General features: G+C 40.4%; 1 protein-coding gene across 1 annotated transcript in view; it reads right to left on the bottom strand.

Annotated features, from left to right (window-relative positions):
• Window positions 1-18,612, bottom strand: part of PITPNM3 (PITPNM family member 3) — a gene marked incomplete at both ends in the record, with an annotated part of 121,292 nt that overhangs the window by 19,207 nt on the left and 83,473 nt on the right. The window contains 5 exons of the mRNA XM_082492945.1: window positions 2,814-2,983; window positions 5,615-5,787; window positions 12,418-12,537; window positions 14,724-14,913; window positions 15,226-15,270. Coding sequence (XP_082349071.1) covers window positions 2,814-2,983; window positions 5,615-5,787; window positions 12,418-12,537; window positions 14,724-14,913; window positions 15,226-15,270 — 698 coding nt within the window. The remainder of the gene's footprint in view (window positions 1-2,813; window positions 2,984-5,614; window positions 5,788-12,417; window positions 12,538-14,723; window positions 14,914-15,225; window positions 15,271-18,612) is intronic.

Genomic DNA, 18,612 nt, shown 5'->3' with positions numbered 1-18,612 from the left:
TTTGTCACACAAAATGAACTATGTGGGTGTCTTTGGGGGCATTAAGTGAAGCTTTGTGGGTTGTTTTATACCCCCCAAGCTCTCTTTGTAAAACTTTTTAAGATTGCTATCAGTGGCAATTACCAGGTTTCCAGCTGCGGGATAACCAAAACCTACTTTTGATATCTGTTGTTTGTTGATTTTTCTAGAAAGCATGGCTCTATGCATCAATCAGCTCACCTGGTAGCAGATGAAAAGAAAGTGGGAGATAAGATGACTGCTTGTTGAGAACACTATAGAATCTTTTCCCTTTCCCACCATCAAATAAATCAGAGCTTCACGCCACCTTTGTCCCTTTCCCACCATTAAGCCAGCCACATGCAAAAACTATGGCTCGTGAGATCCTTCTGCGAAGTGCCTTTCCACAGTTCTTCAAAAACCACTGTCAAGTAACCTTTTTTCTTAACATATTCTCCAAGTAGGGTATAAAATGCACCCATCAGTTTATCGTGCTATGAAAACTGAGTAAATTCTCCCATGTATTCCAGCTAATTGCATCACAAGACAAGCAGAAGAGAAACACCAGCAAGACTGCAAAGATCCAAGACTACTTTTCACGACTTTCTTCAATTTTGTATTTTGTTCTCAGCATTTGCCAGAAAAAATGGAAACAGGTCACCTGTGTGAGAGCATTTAAGCACAGCACAAATTAATTCTTAGCAAGGAAAGTATAATTCTCTTGCAGAGCCCATGTAGTGTGAAATATATTCTGTGAGGTAAAGCATTGCACTGCATTATAATTAGAACCATATTTTGGAAAGCCTATAACTTTGGCGTGTGTATTTAGGGATCTAGGGCTTATAAATTGAGCAGTAAACAGGGTACTACCCTAATAAACTAGAGCTCCCTTCCCTAGTGGGTAGTCTATTGGCTTATTCTTTCTTACTTGTCATGCTTAATATTAACTGTCAGAGTCAAATGTAAAGGAAGTGCTTAATGTAGTTAAATCAGTTGCCTAATTGCACCTTCTAATACTTCTTGTACAGGAACTTTTTCTGCATATGTCTGCCTTCTGTACATGCGCAGAAGGTGGACAAAGCAAGCCGGGAATGCAAACAGCAGGGTAATGAAAGTTGTCAGCATAGGGCAAATTATGATATTTAGTGGCAACAAGAAAGCATGTTCTCCGAGTTATCAGCTGTTTTCACACCCCTCATCCAACTTGGCAAAGGAATAGAGCACATCATGTTCCAAAGCAGATTACTTACTACTGTTGTGGCATTTATCAGTCTTAGTTCCCATAGAGAGCAAGAGCAAAACACCCTACCACTACAGCCATCCTAAGGTAGAACAGTGCCACTCTGTGGATGTAACTAAATGCTCATAATAAATTTGGAATTCTAAAAAACATTGATATTTTCATAGGGTAGCAAGCCTCTTCCAAGGACAATCAGCACACAGAGACTGGAAGAATCTCGCAGAGACACACAAATGATCAGTACTTTAGAAAATAAGAACTGAGACCAGACAGTAGGAGGACCACAGAAGAGAGTGCTGGAGGGCAACCAGAACTGTCAAGGAAGCGCTAAGGGACAACAGAATATTTGACAGAAGAGAATTAAAAGGCATTTCTCAAGGAAATAAAAAAAAAAAACTCATCTCCCAAACCCCCCCAGCAAAACCCCCACCGTCTTCACAGGGAAGTGCTGCTAATCTTGTAAAGAAATCCCTAAAACAAAAAACAAATTGCAGTGCAGTTTTCAAAGCCAGCCATCATCTATGCAATTCTTGTTCGTTTCCCTGACAGCTCTTTCACAGATGCAAAAGGCTGTAGTTTGTGTGAGAATATATACGAATTCCCATTTTCTTTAGCTGAGCTTTGTTTTTCTTGGTGGTTGTTTTTTTTTGTTTTTAACTTGAATAAAACTGAGTATTGCAAATATGAGGAATGAAATACAAAATGGGAGTTTCATTATGCTCTCTCATAAGTCCATGGAACTTGCTAAAAAAATCCTACCAGATTTCTAAAGGCTTGAAAGACATGGCTTTGGTCATTTTTTTAATTATGTCAGTTAAAATAATTTTCAGTTTATATTACATTCCACCTTATTCCTGCAATCAAGTGTGACTTTAAAAGCTCGGTCAAATACATTACTCAAAGTCTATAAATTGAGAAGAAAAAACTTGGGAATCCTCAACTATTCTCACTATTGCAACTAATTTTTCTCTTTTACCTGATAAATGAACATATAATCTCCTATGAAGATGCTGTGCTATCCAAACCTCATACAATGCAAAGAGGCAAAACACACACTGCATTTTCAAAAGTAAGTTAAGCTCATATGTTAATTGCAAAAAAACACCCCAAATCCAGATGTATTTAGAAATAAAACAAAAAAATCCTGCATGTGCCTGATCACTAGGTTGTTACCAGAGAGGAAAAAATGGCTCACGACCAACACACCCGGGGGACAAATTTACCCATGAAGACAGACAGAAACAAGATGCAATGCTGAACCAAGCACAGATGTTATTTTTATCTTTTTCAAGGACTGATCCTCAGTGAGGTGTAAGCTTGATGTTGTATGACATGGAATATAGGATTAACAGCAGAGCAAAAGACACTACTGTCAGTGGGCGAGAGCAGTGACATCACGGAACAATCCTCATCACCTCAGCACCTACCTACCCTAACACTCCCATCTTTTAGAGAAAGAAACTTACCTCACTCCCCAGCCTTTAACTAGGCTTCTTTATTTACCTCCTTTTATACGAGTCTCTTTGTTTACAAAGGTCATTAAGCAGCCTGCATTCTGACCCCAGAAAGAGCTTACCATCCAGGCCAGGCAGAACAGTACTCCTCATGGCCAGCACCAAACCAAGCGGCGATCCGAAGAGGAAGAAATCAGACACCTCGAATTCAAATCGGCCCAGGTTTACTTCTGAGAGACTGGAATTCACAGGAGGAAAGTCTGCACCATCTTTCAACACACTTGAGTGGATGCTGAGCAAAGAAAACGCACTGATTCAACAATAATGAAGAGGGCATCCAGAGAAAAAATCCATTCCCAAAATAGGCTGCTTGGAAAGCTCTAGTATTTGTACCTAGATCCAACCAATATGCCTTAAACTGTAGATAGATATTGCAGTGTAGCAGCCACTTATCATGATTTCAAGTGTGGCTATTCAGTAAATTTACTACCTCGAACATGCAAGAGTTTTCTACAATTATTCTACAGAGTACTTATGGGTAAGTTACGCAAGGACTCTGAAGAAGTTTCCCTCCGCTCCCTTTTAGCAGTACAGATGTATGTAAGTTTATTCTGAAACTTCTGCTACAAATTCTAACCTACTCAAGTTGTAGAAGGACAATGGCATTAAAAGGTTACAGTCATAAAGCATGTTACATGGGAACATAAAAAGCGTTGTTCTAATCTGTTCCTTGAGCTATGAACTAGAATTTCACTACTTTTGAACTATTTATTACAGGTTAAAATTAGTGATGCTTATAGACAGCTTTTAATCTTTTCGGTGACTTACACACTTTCATTTACTTTGTACGCCATACATGCATGAGGTAAATACAGATCACGTATCCCTCACTGAGAAAGAAAAGACTTGCTCCTCATTTAGTTCTGTTGGAGATGAAATAATTACATTCAGAAGCAGAAAAGTAGCATATACATCTGCTGCCCAGTCAGGAGACTGAGCAGAACTTGTCCCCAGAGCATGCAGGGCCTGACTGAGCGATGCTGACTTCAACTAGATCTGTAACTGAAGCACTCACGAGTTATCGGCACACTACACTGTATCAGTGGCCAAGCATGGATCAGAATCCAGAAATCCTGAAGATCGGTGACAAATCAGGCCAAGACACCACACCCCTCTTTCAATCTGAGAACCTACTGATATTCCCAACTTGTAACCTGATGTTATTAACTGAAACCCTGGGGGCCAAGGTCAGGGCCTCTTTAGGACAGACATGAAGAAAGCCAAGAACTGAACCCATCATTGGGCACAGCAGTTAGGAGTTACCTCTGTAACTCTGAGAGCCAAAAGCTCTCAGACAAAAAGTGCAAACTGACACTCTGGAACACAACCACAGTGTGTAGGACAAGGACATTTCTGTGTGAAAGAGCGATCTTTGTAACCTCACTACTCACACTGACACACCACCTCTAAATCACAGTAAATGAGCTCACAGGGAAAAAAGTCTTAATCTTAGGCAAGTCTCTGACAGGGAACCAAAGACTTGGAATCGCTCTCGATCTACAGGGTAGGTCAGAGGATGACGTGGTTTGGTTTGATATGTGTCCGTGTCGTCCCCCTCCCCCCCCCCTTTTACCTTAGTAAGGATTATTTTTTTTTGTCCAACTATTTCTCAATAACTTAGCAACAACTAAGGAGTCCAAAATGTGAATGGAGGATAATGCCTTTCTATCTGCTTGCTTAAGTACAGCTGCATGTAAACCTTTCAGTTTAAAATCATAGACACGCAAGAAATAAAAAAAGGCTCGGAAGAAAACTGTTATCTTTGTCTTTTAATTATCCTATTATGCCCCAAGTCTGAAGTGCTTTATACAAGCCAACACTGTGCTTTAAATGTAACACAGTACTCCTTCTATACAAGAACCTAAAAACGACTGACTAAAAAAAGCTTTGTGTTTTCAGTCATAGGCAAGTGAAAAACAACCATTCTGCCTCAGAGGAAAAACACTCTACAACATGTTGGTATCCAGAGAACCCAACGGTTTGAATATAAAAGCAGAATAGTCAACAAAAGCAAAGCAAAGTACACTCAGTCTAAGCAAGAAAATAAAATTATTTTAAACTGCTACTAACCAAATTGCCAGACTTGAAGTAAAGCACAGTAGTAAGTCTGCACTATACTCAGCTGTAGCAGAACTGAAACTTCAACACACAATAAGTTTTCTCCCTCTGCATCACTCCCAATGAAATAAAAGAAATAAGATGATGGATAAAGGGAAAAAAGCACAAAGAATTCAGATAAGTAAACAAACCAAATAGCTTAGAACAGGCCGAAAGAATGAGGCAAAGGGAATGCTTATCTTCCCATCAAATCTGTGTTTTAAGGGTTTCTTAGGATCCAGAAAAGCTAATTAAGTTAACTATCCCTCCCCCATCCTTCTTGTCATTTAAGCCAAATGCTTATACAGGGAGTTTTGCTGTTGATTTAAGGCTGATCTGAATAGCTCATAGACAAATGGCACCACCTAAAGCAATTATCTCACTATTTTCAGAATAATAGAAAGCCTGTAAGTGAAGTCAGAGGCATCTTTAGAAAGAAAAACATAACAGAAATTTAGAATTGTAAAGCATCCATCCATCTTTGATTTGTGTGGGCTGCACCGAAGAAACGGAACTACTTGCATTCAGTTTTGCATATTCAAAACTCTACAACTGAATCAAGATTAAATAAAAAACTCTCCATGTGTGAGTAAGTTCATACCAGATCCAACATATCTATGGTTTCCTTTGAGGTGTATACTGGGACTTCAGGCAAACCTCCAGAAACACACCCCAAACAATAGAAGTGCTTCTGCTTCACTGGTGCGGACAGGCTCCACTCCATGGCAAGCCTGTTTCATTTACTCAGTCATCAAACACTAGTTACCTAGACAGGAAAGCGTGATGTTGGGTTATAGCATCACAGTCATAGGTGGATGAGTCGCTCTGTTTCCTAGGCAATGGCTTCTCATCCTCCATGATTCCCGAGATGTCAATATTGCTTTTGCTCAGGCGTTTGCTGCCACCCAGACTGGAGTCCTCTGCTAAGAGGGGATTATCCTTCAGAGAATGAACAGAGCAAAAGGAAGATTTAGACAGTGACCAAAATACAACAGAGCTTATATGAAATGGCTGCATTTATACATTTGGCCTCACTTTATCCAAGAAGGGTGGGAGGGGTCAGACTTTCTCTCTGCAGTAGAAGATAAGGAAAGAGATGAAGACTAAATTTCCCTGTAAGATGTATAGCCTAAAAGCTGGAAGGAGAACCAGGAATTTTAGGGCAGGGAGGAGGACTAACACAAAAGCTTTATCTCTCACGACTTCATCATTCTTAGAGAACTATAAATATCATAAGGTAATCAGAAGGGATCTTACCTGAGTGCACAAAATGCCCATTACAATATTAATGGTCTTGCTCATCATGTTCCATGGATGTGGGACCTGACTTTTTAAGAATGTGAACTTCTGCAGGATGCAAGAGACCAGTGGTACCATGTCTTTAAGGTACCCCTTAAAATAGGAAAAAGATTTATTTATTGCTCATTTCCTCCAACACTTCTGCAGCTTGTACCAGCATCCTCCCTGACACTGCACTATTACCCCAGACTTTTATTCCTGCATCCCTTTCAGTAGCCAATGCAAATGATGCTTTTCAAAACAAATGCCATTGGACTGAACCCTGCATTCATGTGTGAGATCTGGGTGCACGAGGCACACAAGATTTGGTTCTTTCTAACTGTGTAATCCAATTCTGTGTAAATCTCCCTCTATTCAGATATAAAAAATAATGAGACAGTATGAAAACGCCTGACACCTATTTTCACAAAACTTCAAAAATACGAATATCAACAAGGCACACTGGGAGAACAGATACAATTAACCCCCTTCTAATTGCGCAATTATTGGTTTTCATCCATATTCTGCTAACTTTTACAACGCAATGCTAGAATTCATGGGATGATATGATACAACTACCAGAAGCATTTTCGTAATTTGCAGAGTACCAGTTTAGGACCAGCATGTTCACAGACAATTATTCCTGTGATGACACAATGAAAAAACTTAACATGCGTGTTGAAATCTCCTCTGCATTTCATAGGAACGTAGCAAAATTAACATCATGCCAACTTTATTATGAAAGTTGTGTAAGATTTAGGATCTTGCTTGGCATAATACTAATGTATCTACAATGTGAAAACTAAGCCTCACTTCTCGTAATTGTTACTGTTAATGAGTGCAGAGAACTATTTCACAGGGCCAGGCAGGAGGTGAGGGCTCCTGCGGTGTGCTGGCAGCTGACTGCCCCCACCGTTTCGTGTGCTCAAGTGATGTAAAACTAAAATAAAGTCTCCACCTAAAATATGTGCTTCGGTTGAGTTCAAGCCAGAACCAACTACAGGCCCTACTTGTATTTTTTTATGTAATAGTAACTTTTTTTTCAGCCTGACACTGACTCTATGTAGCTTGATTGGCCCTACAACCTTACACTGAAGCTCTGTTATAACATCAGCCCTTTTTAGCAATTCTATTATCCAGAACAGCAGGGACCTCTCAAATCCATAATTCCTATAACCAAAGTGTCCCTGACAGAGTTTCTTACAAAGTAACTTTTTACAGGTAAATTCTCAAGAACGTAAGTGAACAATGTTTCTTTATCTGCTCATGTCTCACGATTATCTAAAAATGATTCAGCAAAGGGATTTATTTACATCTTAGCCTTTGTGACGAGTTCTGATCTCTATCTTGTTCCCAAGCAACAGTGCCATGAAAATGCAATTTCTTTATGATTTTAAATTATAACTTGCATGATACAAATATTCTGCAACCTTTGCCTAAAATTCCGATGTGGTATTTTTACTATGAATAAATTTATTAGAGCGCATAAGTATATTCATGGTGGCACATAAAATGGAGGTGAATCAACATACACATAGCTGAAAGGGAATTTTTAGAGATTGAACCAAAGTCCATGAAATGCGCTGACAGATCCATTGATTTAAATGGGCTGTAGGTCAAGCTCTTTAACAACATCAGTGACTTCTGAAAAGCATACCAGTGCTGTCAAGGCTCAGAGTTTCACCAAAAACCCCGGTGACATTTTAAGGCTCCCTTCATTAAAATCACATGGCAGATACGTCAGCATCTCAGCTCCCCTTACTTTTTAAAAAGGAATTCCTGTCAATGTTATTGAGAAAAATGGGAACCCTGGAAGGTGCCAGAGCAAGAAAGCAGATGCAAGGAACTCAACACGATTAAATATTTTTGTTTAGGTCTCTTATTTCCTGGTGGTCTCAGGAAGAAGGCTGGCTGTCGGAAAGGGATACAGTTGGCAGTAACATAACACCAAACACTTTTTTTTCCATCGCGTGTTTGTCCACAGTATTTAAAAACTAGTTTGTGTCACTACAGAACTAGCTGAGAAGACTTTTTAGTAATGGAAGCTAACATGTTCATCCCTGAAAGCTGGCAACAATTCACCTCTGTCCTCTAAGCTTCAATAACAGGTTGTCCTTGCAGAGTGTGCGTTTTCCTCTTGTGTCGTAAGACAATCTCAGACAGGTCAAATTTTGCAGCAGTTGGACAGTCTCAGAACAAGACTGTGTGAGAAAAGCATCGAGCTCCTCTTCTGCACTGCTGTCATTAAGGTTAACCCAGAGTACCCAGCATTTCAGCTGGGCACGTCGATTTACTGGGCATGACCTTTCCGTCAGAGACAGAGCAGAATGCTAGCTGCTTTTTGTTGGTTAAACTCTAGAACAATAACCACCACCTACAGCAAGTTAACAGAACATGGCATGCTACTATTACACTGCAGAAGAAAGCCTTTATTTTCTTTGGTCAAAATCAACACATTTTAAACTTGTTTTTCTATGGGTAAAACTCAGGTCTTCCAAAGCACACGTGCCACAGACAGTTCAATGAGGGAAGAAAAAAGTAGTTTTAGAGGGACAAGGGACTAGATCTCTATGAGACAACTGTAGGGAAATCCCACTGGGAAACCGGCATTGTACAAGAGAGCAGGATTCAAAGTTGTTCTTTCCTTTTTGCATACAACTCTCTCCCCGCACTCATTTACATTTTCTCCACCACTCTTCTCTGCCCCTGTCTTGCTGGACATAGCACTATGCCACTGCATTACACTGGAAGTGTCATTGGAACACTCTTCACAATTCATAACAGCAAATGTCCCAAGTAAAAATAGACTTTATCATACTCAGTACTTTTAAGCAACTTGCAAACAGCGTAAAAAACCAGATAGACAAAACAGAGGATGTGAGAAAAAGTGCAAGGTTTACAGATGAAGAATGAGGCACGATAGATCAAGAGACTGGGCCAAAGTCACGCAGACAATGAAAAACATGCTAATGGAATCTATTTCCCTGAAGCTACAGAAAGAACAAGTTCATAGGACAGGTATTTCCCATAAGCTCACTCAGTACTGGAAAGCATTAGCAGCCCTGTGCACATGGGGTGAGATTTCATGTCAAGGAGAGATGTTGAAGAACCTAATCTGTTCTCCAGAATTATGCAGATGAGTTGCAGGAAAGTGAAAACAAGACAGAAGCAGTATGTGATCTATGAGATGAACCTTCCCACACTGTTCCACCTATAGTCTTCAACAAGTAGAGGATCTCCTGGCTTCTCTGACAAGCGAACAATTAGTCTTATTCCTGAGAACAGCAAATTTGGGAACTATAGTTAGTGTCAGTTTTGGAGCTGGCTTTTATCTTGTGAACAATCTGTTCATGTGATAGTCCTTTGGGGACTGAACTGGGATCAAATTAATTTTACGCATGTTACTGAACATGCGTAAAACATTCAATAGTGTAAGCCTGACAACCACTTCACAGAGACAGAAGGTTATCGGTGAGAAGAACTATCACTGAGAAATTAGCTTCTCTAAACCATCTGGGCCTTCTCTGCATCTGAACAGTGAAAATGACATCAGAGGCTAAGAGTATGTCAAAAAGTCTGCACACTGTGACATCATGGTGAAGAGAAAGCATTCAAATTCATACCATCAGTCTGATACATTAAAAAAAAAACAACCTCTTGTTAAAAAAACCCATATTCAAACCTATTCAAAAAAACTGTCCAGATTTTAATCTCACTGGTTTAAGCGTTTAGGTTCACTGTCATTTGACAGTCTTTCTTGTATACTGCAAAAGACACTGAGCCAATATGGCATTTATATTAGCCAGATCAGGGAGCGAGACATGGTTCTGAAAAATATATTAAACCAGTAAAAAGACATTAGACAACACATTAGAAGAGGTTGAGGTGATCAGTATAGAGACTATTTGCTGCATTTTAAGCAGTTAAAAAGCTTGCTTTCCATTGCTATAAGTTCTTTCAACTCCCCCACATGCCACAATTAAAATCTCATCTGCAGTAAAATGGTATCAGTACTGGGATTTACACCAGTCACCCACAGGTGGCTTTTATTTATCCTTGATCCACGTGAAGCAAATCGTCAACTTTCTCCATTCATCCTAATGAAGAGTCGTCTACATCTAAATTATGAGTCTTTTAGTTATTGCAACAAAAAAGAACCATCTTTCTCTTCTAAGAGACAGTGTTCCTGACCAAGTACAGTGATTGCTAACATAAGACTGGGCTCCCACTTGATGATAGGCCAAATTCACTGCAATCTTCTGTCCGTGAATAACCCAAGGAGTGACACGATGAGGATGATGATGACAACACTACTGGCTTTCTTTGTTAAGTATTTTGACATTTACAAATGTAACTGATTTTTAAAGAGCAAGAGTTACTAGTCTGGTCTGAGCAGAGTGATACTTGCTCTACTGCAGATTCTTTTATTGAACGTGCAGGTAAATTTTCAAATACTGCCCTGTACAAGCATGTAGATGCAACAATCATCATGATCTCAGTAATCATTCACATTTCTGCCTATACTGTAGAAGTCACTACCTATAATGGATAATTCTGACTTGATTATTTAGTGTGTATTGGAAACTAAAATGCAGAAACCAAACTACAACACACAAACAATCAAATACATGGGGTAGCAGAAGAACGTACCATTCTAATTCCTTATTTACATTGCCTCATTAAATTAACAGGCACTCTCTCCCCAAAAGGAAGTCTCTAGTGCCTAAAACTGTGAACTATCTAGAGAACGTAATGGTGACTGCATCACCAATCGAGCTTATTATTATAGACCACTTTGAAATAAACAGAGTAAGAAGGGAACTATATAAACTTAATTTACTCTATTTTCATGGTTTATAATATATAAAATGCAATGGTTGAGAATACCTCAGTCTCATCCTTATTTTCCAGCTAGTTTCATTTCACAAACGCCCCTGACATTTGTGAAATGGTAAAGTAGAAAACTCTTTTATATTTCTGCATCTCAAACTCTTCCAATGAGATCCGTTTCTACTGGAGACAGCAAGGAAGGGGGAAAAAACCAAACAGTAAAAAAAGAGTCCTCCTGAATGTGTTTCACAGGAGCAAGATGAGAACAACGGACAGAAAGAGAAGATAAGGAAGGGAAAAAATACTTAGTTCTTCTGAACACACAGAGCAGTAGAGATGAAGATGGGAGGAGAAAAGTGAAAAGATGGAGAGAGGAATAGGAAGAGAAGCTCTGTGGTATCAGGAAAGAGAGGAACACAGGAAAGTTGAAACTATAAGAGCAGGGAAGTCAAAAGAGCCTATACTCCCTAAAGCCTGATCCTCACTCTCAGGTTCACTAGCAGCCCTTGCACAATCAACCCCACTGTAGGAATTGGATCCAGGAGGACCAGTTCTCCATTTACTTTGCTTGCAACTCACTGTCCTCAGTGCTGGTGCTATCAAAGGCTGGCTGCTGAGAATCCAGAGCCTTGTTATTAATGGTGAGTAATTCTCCTTCCTGGAAATGTTTAGTGGATGTCTCTGCTCACGAGTACTCCCATCACACATGGGTCTCCACTGAACCGAGCAGGCTGCTATCATTGAGCCCATGTTTGAGGAGAGAGGTTAACTAAAAAGTCAAAGAGATGAAACAATTTGGCCAGGGTGACAAAACCATCAAAGAATGGAGTGTGGGCACCTCACTCAGTGTCAGCTCTGATACATCACGCGCCCTCTCCATATCCACTTGAGTCTGAAGTACGTAAGATTAGTTGAACTTTAATTTTCTTTCTTAAGTGTTGAACACAATAATGAAGCTTACATGCTAGCATTACTTGAAAACATTGTGCTTTTACTATCATAAAATCTTTTCTCGATCACTGTTAGAATTAATCCTCCCTTCCTTCCAAATACTCATATAGACACTGTTATGCTCAGTGGTCCATTCACAGATCCTCAGGTGACTTGCATTCCTTCTCAGGAAGGAGGCATTCTTTCACCAGTCACTAAAACTTATTCATGAACACATTTAATGCTAGACTGCCCCCAGACAGTAGCATAAGGAATTCCAGACCCTATGTGAACAAATAAAAAAAAATATCAAAAGAAAGATAAAAGATTTTGGCAAAACCAGGAACTGTATATCATAAAACTGAAGCTGCAGACTTAATTTTCAGACAGCAATTTTTTGATATATGAGCAAAATCCCATGCTATCATGGCAATTTACCAAATCCTTAAATTTTTTCTGTTTTATATGGAGCTGATTTCCTCCAGGGAATGAATCTATAGGGTTTCAGCTGTGTGGATTTTTTCTCTTCACCTGGATGCTGCTGATGCTTCCTCTCCTGCTACTGTTCCGACTCTCATCAGCTGTATTAGAACTATAGCAGATGGCATCAAAGCCCAAAATTCCTCCAATGCAGTCACCAATGAGACACACCTGAGGAAATAAAAAGTTTTTTTGGGGACATGTAGCAAGTGTTTTAAAAGAAACAAAAAGCATCACAGCACTGCAGAATAGTTGCTGTCTTACTTTACACTCCCCCCCTTTCTTTATTTTTTAAACCTTGGTTCTTACTACAGCTGAAAATAAGTAGCCACTTTCTCCCACTTCCTTTTATGTTCAGACATACGTCCTAAGCCAAGAATACCTGTCCCAAGGGACTATTTTGACCAGCTGGGAGTTCCGCCAAAGGGGCTAGGATTCTTCCAGCTGCTTGCAGCCAGACTGCAGCCGAAAAGTCCAGATCACCAGACAACCTGTCTCACAAAGATTTCAAGCCACTTAACATTTCCTTCAGAGTCATACAGGGAAGAGGATCTCAACAGATTAAAACCAGATGGGTACTCCCCTGTCAGGACAAGGAAACGGAACTTTTAAATGTGAAGCAAGAATGAATGTCTCTGCTTAATACTTCATTTAATACAAACGTACAAGCTACCTTCAAAGTATGGGCCTGGGAATTAAAATATACAGAGTACTAAAACTGGGAATTCAATAGTTGGAGTAATTTTTTGGCAAACTAGAATGTACCTCACAAGCCAATTCCACTGAACACCTCCCCATACCATAGGATTTCTAATCCTCATTATTAATGGCATTAAGGTAATGGTGTTAACTTGTTCCAGATACTGTATAAAACCAAAAAGGCAATCTCTGACCTAATGGACTCGCAATATAAATGGACAGAAGAAACCAAAATACGAGAGGAAAGATAAACACAGGGTGGGGGTCAGGTTATATGGTATGTATTTCAGAAGTACAGGACTTATTCAGAGGTAGAGTTGAGATTTCTACCTAAGGACCAAAGCAAAGCACCGCAGACAGCACAGAGAAGTCACTTCCATTCTATCAATGCCAGTAATTGTTGACGGTGAAAATTCTGTGGAGCATACAGAGGTCATGCAGTTTTCCACATGAAATATTAATATATTTGGTTTGTAAAACACACCAAGAAGACTTCTTTGTAGCTTTGTCAAAGAAAAAGAACCCATAACACTCAACTTCTATCGAGAGAATTGTTTCCACAATTATTTCTGTAACTGGTATAATTCTCTTTACATAACCTCACCTTTCATAATGTTCTGTCACTGCAGCTGGGCTGTTTTTATGCTTCAAGCATGAAAGCACTATGGATATTAAAACTGGCTTCAAACCAAATTTTAGTCTAAAAATACTGATATGCCACAGCATAATATTGTTACTGCTATGGAAAAGAATTTGGTTGTGTAACAAGACACATGTTTTCCTTCAAAGATTACACTGTACTCTATATTTTTTTTTCTTTTTGTGAAGTCTGGAGGTCACTGTACTTTAAGGAAGTGTACATTTCCAGCTCTGTAGAAAGCCCCATCACAAAATAATTTCAGTAACTCATGCAGGGTAGCAGTATCATATTTATTCTATGTGAAGCAGGAAAGTACTGAGTTTTGTAGTCTAAAGATGGACAAGCAGGAACAATAACTGTGACACGTCAGCTGGAAGAAGTCTGCAGGTGACTTCCCTGGGGAGTGGGTCACAACAGAAAAATTACATGACTTTCCCAAAGTTACACCGGAAATCTGCAACGCTGCTGGCAACTGAGTATTTGCCTTCTAAGTTTCTTTACTGTCAATTGTTTTATTACTATTGTGATGGAGGCAAAAAAGAAATAGCAACAGTTTAACATCGGATTCCTTATGCTCTTAGTCGGTGATGTCCCAACTTTTCTATCAGCTATAGTAGGTGTGTGAGGAACTCAGTAACACAGGTTATCAATTGTCGTGGGCTGGCATGCTTGTTCACTGCTTACCACACCACACTGACCACTCAACTACGGCTCTAATACATTACCAGAGTTTGTAGCAATACTTAGTAAGAGCTTATGGGTCAAAGTGCTTGTGGGAGAAGATAAAGTATCTTCTACCAACTGAGTAAGTCCAGGTTAGATACTGCACAGGATTCCAGAAGTGTCTTTCTCAGGCTGGGCACTGAGAAGGCATTTTGCGTAGGTAATCCCATGCTAACATTCATTCATCAAATTTGCAGTGTTGTCCCAGGCTCATAACTCAAAACCTTCAACACAATGGCTTAAAAAGAAACAGCCTTGCTCCGAAGGAATTTGATGTAAGAGAAAATACTCCTACCTGTCCATTAAAACCAGCCCCATCTGTAGATTTGAGAAATTCATTGTAAACTTGATTGGCTCTACTGATCACCATGGCAACTGCATCCTGGTACTGAGGGGATGAAACAGCCAGCAAGGGCAAGGCAGCCAGCGGGATGTGGTCTTCACTGCTGCTGAGACAGCTCTCATCATAGCTGTAGGGATTTAGGCTAGAGAAGAACATGTTATCACCAGAAAAAATGCAAGAGGCAGCACACAGCATTAGAGAATGAACAAAAATGGGTTGGGCTATTGCAGTTCACAATGATATAATACACAAAGGATCACTGTATCACAGAATTCAACTGCTTAAAAAAAAAATCAAGGAGTTACCACTTTATGTGAATGAGATCATGCTAGAAGGCATTTCTGTAATTAAAAATACTTGGTGCAATTTTTCCACACACAAGTAGACATAATTTAGAACAGCAAAGAGATTATTATGTTTCAGTGATATTTTTTTTCTCCATATAACGACTTACTACATCAAAGAATGGGATTGAATCATCACACTGGAATTTTGTTCCCTAGAACACAAGTGTGACAGATCTATTGTTCAAAAGCATATAAAAATACTTGTCCCAGCATCCCACCCTTTCAAAAAGATGGAGCAAAGCTCCACACATTCTGAAATAATACATAAATGTTTGCATAGTAACATTTTACAAAAAGGAGGTGACTGGACTGAAAACACAAGCTGAAATTTGATGTCAGCTTTATTTTAGCTCGGATGTGTACCCTGCAAGTCTCAGTCAATCTGCCAACCATGTCTTGACTGATTTTTATTGATGAGTAGGGAAAACAATTCACAGAGAGCCAAAGACGCAAGGGACATGAGTGTGTGCCAGATTCTCTTACAGTAAGTTGACCGTCCTTTAGAGATTAAAGGAAAGTCAGAAGTATTTTGGATAATTCAGCTTATCCAAAGTTCGCCTAAGGCTGCAGGCAGGCAACTTCAACACTGTTTTGTATTCAGTTTCTTTAGGAACTTGGTGGGTTATCACAATATCAAAAAGCAGGCTGTCTGAAATGGAATGGTCTTTGCTAAAACCTGCACCGTTGAGGCTGTTACTAGGGTAATGGAAGAAGAACAGAAGACTTGCAATGCTTAGTATGGAAGCTGGTCTGTGTTCAGGCTCACAGGACATTTCCATACCTGCCTCTGGCTGAAACACTCCAACAATTTGGTATTTTTAATACAAAGTAGTATAACAGTTTCTATGTCCTGGAGCTCAGCTGGTCTGCCAAGCTGTGTCAATTTACCAAGTAACACAGCTTCATTTTGCCAGCTGATTAGATCATCCAAATACACTGCAGACATACAGTTATGAATACTAACTCTCAAAAATGAAAAGCGAACCTTAAAAATCTATGTAAAAAGGCCCCATTTACTATAACCATTGCTAGATAACACCTCAGAAAGGGAAAGGCAGAAACACAGGAGGAAAAAAAATACGAAGTGAATGTCTGAAATGGAAGAAAATACCTGCATATGTTTTCATAATAAAAGCAAAATGCAAACAATATTCACAAGAGCACTACACAAAACAGAGTAAATGGAAAAATAAATAGTTGGTAATTTTTATTTTTTTTTCATAGCTAAAGGAATAGAGATCAAACTGAAATTGAGCAATTATTGTCTAGACAATTAATCACAGTTAATGGGCTTAGAAATGAGGGTTTGGGTTTTTAATTCCAATTTACTTTATTGTAAAGGTTGCAGCCACATAGACCTCTTGTTACCGTAGACACAACACAAAGGGAAGAAAGTTCCAGACCACTGAAACACTGTATGGGGAAGAGATGAAGTTGTTTTTCATAGGGCACATGCTAAGTACTAGTGCTGAAGCTGAGACAAATAGGTAAAATATCAGCACTGGAGCTGAGAGGAGCACAAGTCTTGTTATCTTGATCCATTGGCAGGACGCTGCAGGAGGTCCTTCCAAAGCACCAGCTTGGAAACATCACACTTTTGCCAAGAAAGGTTGGATCAGGTGATCCATGAAGACCCTTCCGACCTGGGATTCTATGATTCTACGAGTCATAGAATTTTCACTTGCACAAAGGTTGGAGATGGGGAGGGAAATCACAAGGATGCAGCTGAAGTCACTGTGCCTGCCATGGTTCTGTTTTACCTCAAACCAGGACATTGCCTGACAGACGAAGTCACCAGTGTTAGAACCTAACCTCTCCCGGACAAAAGGCAGCAGACGACTAGGCTGCGAGATAGAACACGGCTTCCGTGGTGGGCAGGAGTACACCTGGCTGCCAGGGGAGAAGTGAGTGGTGGCCCAGGGGCATGGGCCAGTGGGGCTAACTGAGACTGCACTGTGGAAATGAGGGTGAGGGGTTGTTCAACCCAGGGCAGAGCAGGGAGGAAAGGAGGAACAAAAGAATAAAAGCTTATTCTGAATGCAGAAGGCATCTGGCTAGATGCAGATCAAGACAAAACACTGGTACCTCCTCAAAACTTCCTCAGGTTAGCAGTCCCTGACCATGGCAGAGGTGAGAGGAGAAAGCAGAGGGGGAAATCACCCATACAGTAATGCTTGCTTATATGGATAACTGTCACACAACAATTTTTTTACATTTCTGGTTTAGCTATCTGCATTCCATTGCTGGCAGCTCTAGGCACTTGCTATTGCTGTTTCTGAAAGCCAGAATATCACAGAATCACAGACTGGTGAGGGTTGGAAGGGCCCTCTGGAGCTCCCCCAGTCCCACCCCCTGCCAGAGCAGGGGCGCCTAGAGCAGTGGCACAGGATGGTGTCCAGGCGGGTCTGGAAGGGCTCCAGCATGGGAGACTCCCCCACCTCTCTGGGCAGCCTGTGCCAGTGCTGTGCCACCCTCACAGTGAAGAAGTTCCTCCTCATGTTTAGATGGAACTTCCTATGGTCACGTTTGTGCCCATTACATCTTGTTCTGTCACTAGGCCACACTGAAAAAAGACTGTTCCCTTCCCCCTTCAGTATTTATAAGCATTGATAAGATCCCCCTTCAGTCTTCTTTTCTCTAGACTAAAAAGATGCAAGTCCCTCAGCCTTTCCGCATAAGAGAAATGTTCCAATCCCCTAATCATCTTTGTAGCCCTTTGCTGGACCCTCTCCAGCAGGTCCCTGTCCTTCTTGAACCAGGGAGCCCAGAACTGGACACAAAACTCCAGATGTGGCCTCACCAGGGCAGAGTAGAGGGGAGGATGACCTCCCTCAACATGCTGGCCACACTCTTCTTGATGCCCCCCAGGATGCCATTGGCCTTCTTGGCCACCAGGGCACATTGCTGGCTCATGGTCATCCTGTTGTCCACCAGGACTCCCAGGTCCCTTTCCACAGAGCTGCTCTCCAGCAGGTCATCTCCCAACCTGTACTGATGCGTGGGGTTATTCCTCCCCAGATGCAGTACCCTACACTTGCCCTTGTTGAATTTCATAAGGTTTCTCTCTGCCCAACTCTCCAGGTCACGCTGTAAGGCAGCATAGCCTTCCGGCGTGTCAGCCACTCCTCCCCATTTTGTGTCATCAGCAAACTTGCTGATGGTACACTCTATCCCTTCATCCAGGTCATTGATGAATATATTGAACAGGACTGCATTTATTTCCTCCACTTTCAGGATGAAAGAAAAACAAAGAATAGAAAATACTCAAATCATGACTGGATGACTAGACTTCTCCATACACTTTGTAATTAAATTTTAAAAGTATTTTAAAAAATTGATTAGGAAAATTCAACACCAAAAAGCTTACATCGCAGGATGCACCATTGTGCAAGGAGCATGTAAGGGGCTGAGCACTCCAAAAGTCATCCAATGAAACACTTTAATCTCATTTGATTATTCATATACTTACTTTCCTACTTAAGTGTTTGCTTTGT

Source organism: Vanellus vanellus, assembly GCF_965231255.1.
Source record: "Vanellus vanellus genome assembly, chromosome: 19".
Classification (NCBI taxonomy): Eukaryota; Metazoa; Chordata; class Aves; order Charadriiformes; family Charadriidae; genus Vanellus; species Vanellus vanellus.
Note: the sequence above shows the minus strand (reverse complement) of the source record. Positions and strands in the feature narration are given on the sequence as shown.